The sequence below is a fragment of the Dufourea novaeangliae genome, unplaced genomic scaffold, assembly GCF_001272555.1.
Source record: "Dufourea novaeangliae isolate 0120121106 unplaced genomic scaffold, ASM127255v1 scaffold147, whole genome shotgun sequence".
In the NCBI taxonomy this organism is placed as follows: Eukaryota; Metazoa; Arthropoda; class Insecta; order Hymenoptera; family Halictidae; genus Dufourea; species Dufourea novaeangliae.
This window is the reverse complement of record NW_015374029.1, coordinates 227117-238233: the sequence shown is the minus strand read 5'-3', so window position 1 is coordinate 238233 and position 11117 is coordinate 227117. Positions and strand designations below refer to the sequence as shown.

At 36.4% G+C, this 11117-nt stretch overlaps 2 protein-coding genes across 2 annotated transcripts; both read right to left on the bottom strand.

Annotated features, from left to right (window-relative positions):
* Positions 1–1486: 1486 nt before the first annotated feature.
* Positions 1487–7099, bottom strand: LOC107189426 (protein Smaug homolog 1). Its single transcript, XM_015577955.1, is given in 10 exon segments — positions 1487–2936; positions 3159–3411; positions 3515–3674; positions 3799–4170; positions 4249–4359; positions 4447–4694; positions 4774–4800; positions 4802–5063; positions 5142–5478; positions 7063–7099. Coding segments are annotated over 9 exon segments (1821 nt in total). The 5' UTR covers positions 5362–5478; positions 7063–7099; the 3' UTR covers positions 1487–2768.
* A 745-nt stretch (positions 7100–7844) lies between these two features.
* LOC107189418 (protein yippee-like 5) lies at positions 7845–10382 on the bottom strand. The gene is made up of 2 exons (XM_015577947.1): positions 10068–10382; positions 7845–8310 (listed from the first exon to the last, which is right to left on the bottom strand). The coding sequence occupies exons 1-2, from the start codon at positions 10226–10228 to the stop codon at positions 8097–8099; spliced, it is 375 nt and encodes a 124-aa protein (XP_015433433.1). The 5' UTR covers positions 10229–10382; the 3' UTR covers positions 7845–8096.
* Positions 10383–11117: the final 735 nt, after the last annotated feature.

The window sequence follows — 11117 nt, the reverse complement described above, 5'->3', positions numbered from 1 at the left end:
AGTTGCAGGAAAATCGACAGGCATACAACGTGTAAAATCATGTAATGAAAATCCATTTTCCACTATTCAAAAATTTCAGCCAAATAGAAACTACACATCATCCAACATAACGATCCCAAGCGTACAGTCGCGACAGTCAAAACAGTATTTGGAAAAGAAAGATCTCCCAACAACCTTAGCCACCACAAAGTCGGAATTAAAACAACAACTGTGGAAGATTACTTTAACTAGATTAAAAAAAAAACATTTCATCAAATTAATTTCCGATAAAGGCCAATAAATACATTATTCGTTATTGTTAAGAGTAATGCTGTAATTATTGGTACTACTATTGTCACAAGGGTTTAATAAATTAATGTACGTTAAAAGCAAAAAATTACACTTGCCTTCCCGTTCAAAGTTATATATTTCTTTTTATCGAATAAAATTCAAAGTGTCAACGTGAATACCGACGTGATTGTAGCTCGCTCGAACAGGGTAATTTTCCTCACTTAACCGAGAAATCACCGCGCGCGCCATTACGTAGATTCGTCATCCTAGTAAAAGTATGATCGTTAAAATAACCTTTATAACCTAGAATTACATCTAAACATTACTCTCGTATCAACTCGTTTCGTCTCTCGCTCTCGTTCGCTCTCGCTCGCTATCTCTCGCGCATCTCGTTCTAATTCTTAATATTTTGACAGGTTTTTTTTCCTTCCGCAGTCTTCCAATTGTTTCTTATTCACGCGACCGTGCAGCTACATGTCCCTACGAATAAACGAGTGCAAATCGTCCGAAATTCAACTGGCGCACGGCGCGTGAATTATTCAGTCTTTCGTTTATATATTTTTTTTTGTTTCGCGTTTATCGTTACATTAGTCGCTAATACTATATTAATCGTTATTATTATTAATATTATTATCATTATCATTATTATTAAATTTAACCTTCTTTCACCGTTTCCTCCATTCCCCTTCTCCTTCTTTACCCTTGCACGAAAAATATTATGCTACGTTTACTCGCGACGTTTACGTTAGAGCGCTAAAGTTCGTAAATAGAGTAGTATTAAATGATGTATGCTTATAATTTAAAGCCACAGATTTCGATGTCGCATCACATAGCCATGATGCAGTTAAACGACGCGTCTCCATCGTTCCCCCAACGTCACTACGTATATTTAGTCTTATACCCTTTCTTTTGTTTTCTTTTAACGTTCGCTCAATACATCCTTAAGGCCTTTGAAATCCGTTTATTATATAAACTCTTCGCCTTTCTTTTTTTCTTTCACTTTCGTCGCATCTTGTTCGTTTCCCCTTGTTACAGCCTAACCTCGTTTCCGAAAGAAGAGGACATGTTGGTACTATCGCATATGCTTCTGTGGGTGCATGTGTGTATGCTCTCTCTGTCTCTCTTCTCTCCCTGTGTGTGTATGTGTGTGTGTGTGTGTGTAAAAAATTCCAAGATCAGTGCGAAAACTACAAAGCATACACGTCACGTTCTCTTCTTTAAAAAAAAAAAAAAAACGCGCACGTTCCCGTATTGTTTTCATTTCCCTCTTTATAATGCATGTAACGAACTGTCAAACTTTTTCCTCTTTCCCCCCTTCCTTTTTAAGTATGCTTCCACTCTAGGGAAAGTTACAGTAATAATACAGTGATAGTGGAGATAGTATAATAGTAGTAATAGCAGTACTTGTAATAGTAATAGTGACGCTACTAGTAGTCGAGTAGTAGAAATAGTAATAGCATTAGTGATAGAATGGTAATAGTAACGGCAGAGGATAAAAATAGTAACAGCATAAAAGCATACGGATAATGGTGTTAGTCGGATGTTGGAGAAATATAGATTGCAGTAGCAGTGGTAAAAAGGGTATTGCGTAGCGATAATTAATGGCGTTAACTATAATGATATTAATAATAATATGGTGAATAAGTAATGACGATGGCGACGATGACGATGATGGTGGCGAAGCTGTCGATGACAATTACAGAAAACCGTAATGGTAATATAGCAACAGCGGCGGTGGCGATAAGAGCAGAATAATAAAGATAATTCTAATAATGATAAAAAAGGAGTAAAATCAGTCAGTTCATTAAAATGAATTACATTACATTAGTATGTGTCCCTGGCGCGTAAAATCAGACGAAATTCCATTTCCCGAAATGGATAACACGAAAAAAAAAAAATAATATTGCAAACATCGCACAATAATGTGGTGTACCTTTTTCGTCCCCCATTTTTTTTTTCATATTATATGTTATACGATTTAATCCGCTTCCCATAAAATTCTATCATATGTGTATACATATATATTCTTTATATAATACATTTATATAGATGCAGCAAATAGTCAAGGAAAGAATCTATCTTCCTAATAGCATTTGGCTTGCCAAATTCTGTCAGTTTCATTAAATAGTATAATTGCATCGGGTATAATAAAAAATATTATTTTTGTTTTTGTTTAAATTCTCACGAGTCGTTCAGACGTCGCAAACTGAGTGTCCTCGATAATGTCCCTTTAAATGTTGGACATTTTTTCTTTTTTTTTTGTTCATTTGGTAGGGCTATTAAAGCGTGAATGTGTGCGCGTCGAGTACGCGCAACTGTCAGCAGCACTATCATCGCTGTCGGTCTCTTTAATTGCAAGATCTATGGGAGTCAGTCTTGCCTTCGGCTTTGAAAAAACGGAGCTCGGACACACATATATCTATATATCACTTGATTAAAAATTTCCTTTCTCAAACAGGACTTACTGCGTAGATCCAGTCAACGAAACGAAGAATTCGTTAGGCCTCACCGAAGCCACCGATTGCTTGTTCTGTCATTCTTAAACACAGAGATTCGAGGCGAGAATTGATCTCCGGCTCCGTTGTTTCGGATGTGTTATTCCCAGTCTGGCCAAGAAAATGATCCCTCGGCGCACTGTACGTGCGCTGTAATGTTCTTTGTAACTGCTGGAGTACAGAAAAAATCAGTATTACTTTTCCATAAAGAGTGAATTTAAAAAACATATTTAAAAGGTAAATGCAAACGGTACATGCTCTTGAAAAATGGACCTAATAAATAGAATCTTTCTCAAAGTCATTGTACTGAGGCGATTTTTGTTTCATGTATTTATTTTCTTTTTAAATCCACTCACCCACGCTTTTTCAAATTCAGTATACATGTGTACATACCTGCAAGCTAGACTCTTGTAAACTAGGTCGTTTCTCGGTCGTGTGGACTGAACGTAAGATATTCTGATTTATACTTTGGTTCTGATTATTTTGCAGATACGGTGTCGATATACTATTCCTATGAGTGCTAACCACAAAAGAATTATTTTGCTGATGTGTATTGTGAATGTGACTCAAGTTCAAACTTGGCTTTCTGTTGTGCTGTTGTGGGTTACAGTATCTTCGGTTATTGTATCCATAATTGTGTTGCCACCTGAAATTGCAATTGGCCAATTATTAATCCGACAGCCAGTTTCTATTTAATTCTAATCTTTGTTTCTGCAACTGTTATACAATAGTAATTTCATTTTCCTTACTTTGGAGTAGGTCGTGGATTTCCAAGTCTACTACGCCATTGCTGTACCTTTTCCTTCTGGTTTGGTGTAAAGCAATCATGCTGCAATACTTTCTCTAATATGTTAATACAAGCGCACAAAATGCCATCATCCACGCTATCCAATGCCAATCTGCTACATACTTAGAAATAAACGAACACAGTTATGTTAAAAACGTTTTTCACATTTGTCACCCATACTGATTGTATTTTCTTTTCTTTTTTTTTTTATCTTAAACATCATGCTGACAAGAATGCTATACTCACGTTTACCAAGAACTTTGGTGAATTGCGCAGGTATGTCTTGGGGATCGTTTTCTTGACTTGGTTTCATGGGTGTAGCTAAAATTGTTTTCAACTCGTCAATAGTATTGACCAGTACTGTTGGTCCTTGTGAAAATGATGCTGACTGTGTGTTATCACGCTGCGGTTGCAGTAAGTCTCTTTCTAAATTTACAAGCGTCGTATAACGTTGTTGTAGTTTTGCGATGGAAATAGCTAATTTGTGCCTAGCACCTTTCGTTACACCCTTCTCTGCTAATTCTTCTTCTGTTAATTGAAGCATTTCTTCGTAACTCAGGGTAACAAACAGATAACTATATTTATGAAGGCGTAGAGTCTTAAGCCATGATGGAACATCTATACACAGAACACAACATATTATAGACTATTCCTAACAAAACATCATGAAGTTCTGAAAATTATATACACGCCTACCTCTCATACCACTAGCAAGTGATAGGTTAGAAGCTTCGTCTAAACGTCCCTCACTACCGCTACTCGCACAAGAACTCTGAGGACTCAACGGGCCTAATCCAATAAGGTTGCCTGTTAAAAATTTAACAATTACTCAAAATAAAATAAACCCGTAGCTGATATTTGGTGTCACGTGTTTCAACTTTAAATCACACTAACTCGTATGATCTCCAGAAACGCTAAAACTTCGCGGCTTGTGTCTGGTCGTGCAATTCACATTATTACCGCGATCGACCACTTCCAAATGATGCGGAGGAGCAACCGGCGGTGTTAAACTATTTGATCGACGTTGACGAGTTACAGGTGGAGGAAACTGCAAATTGAAAGCAGTACCCGGTTGCGTGCCAAATAAGTTTGTTTGATCGTTCTGTTGTTGTTTAGAATTTCGCTGCCACGCATTATCCCACCTTAAAAAGGAACAGAAACTCAGCAAAGACAATTCTATATAATATCCATAAGTTTAGCTTATGGGTTAACTTGTCTCACCTAATAGTGGTATTAGTGTATTCCTCATCGCTCTTCCAGATGACGGAGCCACTGAGTCAGAGAACGTCTATCTTGACTAGTTATAGCTGGATGGATCAGAGTATAACTTAAGAGTTGTTGAATTTGTTCAGTATATTGCCCTGTAGTGACACAGTGGCTCACTAATTCTGGTATTGCTACTAAGTAGCATTGTTTGCACTCTACATTCCCAGGCCTTAATAATGGTAAATGTGTTAGAAGTTGATTAATAGCAACTTCTGTTGATTCTGAGAGCAAAGAGTTGATGAACCCTGCAAAAAAGGTTTTTAGTGACTGTCCCTGAATAGAACCATTAATATGCTCGTATCAACTCTCAACAAAAAAAGTACCTGAATTATTGGCATTTAATTCCTGCGTGTCCAATTCAGAGACAGAGTGTAAAGAATGCTGCACTGCTTGTGCTAAAAATCTTGCTTGAACTCCAGGAATGCGACGAAGGAGAGCATACAGAACCACAGTTTGTTCACACTCATTCCACTGGGAGAATACTCGAGTGAGTTCACCTACTTGTTCACAGAACAAAGGGCCATTTGACCACTTCATTTTCATCAGTATTTTGATGTCAAGGAGCAAATATTGAAAGCTCCACTTTCTCCCGTGTTGCTCGAATTACGATTTATTTGTATTCCAACGATGTTTCGACAATAACAGGCATGTGCCAATATTCTGTTGCAAAGAAGATAATATTGATAGTATACTTCTAATTTTATTTAATAATCATGTTTTTTGTATGAAAATTTGTTTAAAAAATTAAAAAGTAATATAGAGTAGTCCCCGCTAAATTAACACAGGTTAAGGCCCGTGTTGCGACAGTTATCGAGGGAGGTTGACATTCGCTCCGGTTCGTTCGCTTCTTGAGCGCGTCGGAGCCGCGAGTGACAAACATTGGGTGTGAGTGAAATAGAAAGGTTCGAACAGCTGTTTTGCGATATGCAACACACACAATGTGTACACTCGCTTCGGGGAAACAGTTCCAGGAATTGGTGGGGATAACTTCACATCAATAAAGCGGAGAAAACGCGATTATTAAAAGGGGACTACTTGTATTTAAATTTTATTTACAATCTAGATTCACCAGTCTTGTAGCTTCAATACTATGCAAACATTGTACACCGCAAAATTTATAATTATTTCAGTAATTAAAATTACCTGTAAAATTCGCATTTATTACATCTATAAAAAAAATTCGATAACTTGAAGCTCATTTATTTATATGAGCAACATATTATGTTGTTCATAACATTGTTTAACATTTAAAGTAGCGTAATCGATTTAATATTTAACATAAATTAACATATCAGCTTTCTAGAATAGTGAAAGTGTACGCCGGGTAAAGCTCGACGAACTCGTCATCGATCAATTATTTTTCTAAAAACATTGTATACTATATTTATCTCTGTTCATTTCAGAAACAAAGCGCCAGGATTCTGACGCGAGGGAAACTACCAATGACAATATCTCACGTTACAAGGAATCTTATTCCGCTAAATAACCTCGAATGGATTCATTTGGCTCCCCTCTGACGAAACAATAATTGTTATTGCCATATAAAGCGGATGGATTTCACGCATAATAACGAACTCGGATGCTCGACATAACCTCAAAAATGCCCGAGTATACTGCACCGACATGTAAGTACATCGATAAGAATTCCACTGAGGTCAAGTTTGTTTACCCCACGATGCGTGTGTATTTATAGCTTTCCTGTTACGATCCATTCGGCGGTGCAATGGCACCGTGTGCGAGAGACTTTACATGTCCCCTAACAGCGATTGATAAGATACGATTATTTTTACAGACGCAAACATCACGGGTACACTCGCGGTTACTGCCGACGAACTTGAGCCGCCCCAGCGCTATCAAAATCAAACGTTTTCTAGCAAAAATCCGTTTGAAATTTCCGTAAAATACCCGGAGTCGCTTTCGTCGGTGCCGCCGCGTATCTTTGTATGCGTGGGATACAGTAGAGGGGAAAGGACGAAGAACGAAGGGAGGAAAACAAGGAAGCGAAAAAACTCGTATATGAAGGAATATTCATGGTTTTCGTAAGAAATGCTGCCGGTCGACGAGCTGTCCGGCATTTGGATATCACAAAAACGACCGAAACAGTTATTCTACGAACGTAACGAACATATCGCTACTGTGCGACCAGCGCTCGGCCATTGAGCCGAACAGCAAACAACAAATTGTACGCTTGAATCGGTCCGCACGCTACCGCTATGTAACGTAGCTATATACTGTTGTAATTACCGTGTGCAAGGCTGGAGATGGCTGCTCCACAGGATCGTTGCGGCCCTTGCAAAATAACAACAATACACAATTATAGCATTTTATACGACGTCGAGTTAAAGGAAACATCTATCCACCATGCGGTATGGTGGGCCTACGTGACCACACTGGTTCGCTGTCGCGACTCGTTGCAGAACTTCGCCTCTACTATTGGCCCTTGCTCGAATGGTACCGGCCAATCGCGTGACCGTTTGGGGCGCGGTTCGTTTGTGTCTCGAATATGTCGAGATCCGCTTGCAAGGAAAATTTCTCAAACCGGAAAATACTAATTCTAATGAAACTTTGTGGGATTTTAGAACAGGCTGTATAGATAATAAGAGACTGAATAATTGTTGTTTTTAAAATTTTTCTTTATCTTCTACGGTTACGTACATATATCGCGATAACTTTAAGGGTTCATTTCTCACCCCTTTGGAGTGAGTTTTCACGGCCAAAAGTGTTTTTGTATAGTACAAAAATTCGTTCAGGACCTTATGCTACAGATGTATAAATATTGATTAATAAGTGAACAAATTTTTCGTCTTCTTAAACCTAAGATAAACGAAGATTTTCAATGTTTGTCATTGGTGCCACTAAATATATGTTTGGGGACCAACGGAAAATATACAATATTATATATTTACAACTGTTTCAATTATTTGATTCAAAGACGTTTTATTATTATAGTTTGTACTGTTTTATTCAATGCCGCTAATCGTTGTCCACTCAATGACTATATTTTAAACTAACAATTTAATGTGCAACACAATTTTTATTTTCAATCAGATTTACTATAGTATACATGTTGAATGAAAAATAAATTAGAAAAGTAGATTGTTATTAATGCTTAATATCATAGGACAGAGCACGTTCTATGGTTACAAAAATATCGAACAGCGTGTATGAATTGTTGTACATTCGGAGAACAATGTTTTAAAATCATTCCAAATAACGAAGGAACATGAAAAAAAGAGAACAATTGTTTATATGTTGACTATGATATATATTTTTTTATCCTATGACCTGTTATTTGTAGGATAGTAAATATTGTCGCCCATTCCGTCAGTCTCTGTGACCAGAGCACGCTCCAGGATGACACGGCCTTCCTTGTATCGTTGATTATCGTCTGTCGCAAATTCATACACCCACCCAAGCTTAGCATCACAGTTTTTGCAGCTGACATCTCGGACCATGTGACGACCCGTCAGCATCACTCTATCCTGTACCTCGCTGTGTATCATTGTAGACGAATTAAATTAGGAATATGCAACAATTTCATAAGATTATTCCATTAGTACAATTTCTCAAGAGATTTTGTACATTTAAGAATGGTATCCTGTGTGCTAAATAGTGCTAAAAAGCTAAATACACGCATCAATAAAAAAAAAAGGAACATCATGAACCTAAGAACAAATGGATGATGCATAAAAATCGTCAATGTAACTCATTCTACGCGTAAAATAAGAAATTAATTATATTCTCTACGAAAATAACATTATCGAATGTAGTACAAGCTCCAGATGTTTCCATTAATAAACGACTGTGATAGAAATTGGGCAAATGTGGATCTCGCTGCCAACGAGAAAACTTTACACAATGTATCTACGGGTTTTAAGAAGTCCAAAATGCATAATTATTTATCCGAGATTTGGTATGAAAGTTTATAAAAAAAATACGCTTATGCCTCGGAATGTCGCCGTCAGTAAAACTTACCAAATTAATGCATTTCATCATTATCTTCTTCGGATGATAATCCATCTGCGAAATAATCATTCAAAAAGTTAACAGGTAAATTTTGTGGTAGGTCGATATCGAACAAAACTAGAAAACCATGAAATTGTTGCTATGTAAAAGCAACAACCGACAACCCATTCACCGATTGTGATCACAGCAACACGTAACACTTGATTTAAATATTCATGAAAAAAAAATTACTGCAAGAGGTTCACATTTTCACTACACAATAACTGAAAATGTCCAATGTTTAAAAATTATAAATAAATGAACTAATCAAATAAATAATTGAACAAATCAATTCCATTTTGTATCGAAAATTCGTTACATCTTACAGGTACTAAATGGACGCACAGTAATCTGTTTACGATCTCTACAATGTAATGAAGTTTCGTTACAAGACGAGATTGATTTGTTTGTTCAGTTGTTAAATTCTTTCGACGTTCATCAGAATGTTTTTTTACTTCTTAATAATTTTTTTATTTATAATTTATTTATACTCTTCAAACATTAGACATGTTCAGTTATTGTACAGTTAAAACTTCGACCCTTTGTAACAATGTTACTTTTTTCGCGAATACATATTTAAATCACGCATCATCTGTTTTTGCGTGCGAGGTCAGAATCGGTGAACGGATTGTCGATTGTTGCATTTACGTAGCAACAATTTTATGGTTTTTTAGTATTGCTCGATATCAATTTACCAGAAACTTACCTGTCCATTTCCTGAATGATTATTTCGTGCATCGTCATTCGAAGAAGATAACGATTCCGAAGTTTACGCGCCTTTTTCACAACTTTCCCATCAGGGCCCAAATAAATAATTACACATTTTGGACTCCTTAAAATTTGTAGAAATATATCCTGTAAAAATGTATTGTTGAAAGCGAGGTTCACAATTTGCCAATTTCTATCATTGCACTGTCACACATTCAATTCCATTAAAATCTTTCAAAATAAAAATGACGTTTGTATTGTTTGTTTTACATTTAATTAAAAGAAAATTAACTTAACAACACTTTTCTCCGTGCATATTCATGCAGATTATCGTTTGTAAACAATATGTTCATTATCATTCGAATCTAGTCAAGCTTTTCTCCATTTTCTTAGGTGCATGGAAACAACAATATTCCATCTTACACAATCATCATTGTCTGTCACTGTGACAACTTTTGAAACGGAATAGTGGAACACTTCGTACGGAATTGATTAACATTAACTTATTTTTAAAAAATCAGGAAAAACGCGAATACCTGTAATTTAAATTGACGACTTTGTTAAAGAGAAAAGCACGGCCAGTGGCGCCCGTGAAACGCGTGCTTATCAGCTGAGCTCTGTTTGTAAGATTGGTGTCACAGGAAGCGCAAGAAAACAGGCGAGTACCTCCGATGTGCTCCAAAAAAATTACGCCCATCCTGAAATGTCGTTAATCGACTTCCAAATATCGGATATGAAATATTAATAGTCGAGATGTCAAGTAAATCTACTCTGAATCCCCACAAAGAGCGAGAAACGTAACTTGACGTAGCTATCATACGTCACATTCACGATATAAACACTATGCAACAATGGTATGCACAGCGCTCGTAGCGTCAAGCGTGTCAAGTCAGTTTAATCACGATTCGTACATTTCAATCCTCTAGATATATAACCTCCATGGATAGTTTGAGTACAGTTGGTTGCGACTAGAGCGACTCTAGTAGAGAAACAGTTTAAACTACATAAGCGCCTTTTTATTTTTGTATCGAATCGATACAGAAATTGGTACACAGTGCTTGGATACTCTTTAATATTTATTTGACATTTAAGCACGAGCAACAAAGTTTCTCAAAGAAATATAATTCAATAGAAACGCAAAAGTTTAATGATGAAGAATATTTGTATTCAATTATGGAAACTCTCTCTTCAGCAATTATATTCGATGGCATATATAGCATTTTAAAAATGCTGAAAAGTTGCGTAAATTGTAATTACAAATTTTATACAACGGTGTTAGATCGTTTATACACTCATCCTAAGACGATATTGAGCATCAACAATCGCCGTTTACGGTGTTTCTAATTAATATTTAATTTTACAATACGTAATGATGCAAGGTGTTGAAAAAACCTATGGCGTTATCTGCAATAAAACATACAAACTACTAGCGAATTGGTACCACATCTTCATCACAGATGACGCCAGAAGATTCTTACACTGTCATTTGATTAACGAAGAAATAGGTACACATTTAAAAAAAAATGTATCTGCATTTTACTATATATTAATATATGAAACAAAATGAAACATTAATAAAAAAGGCT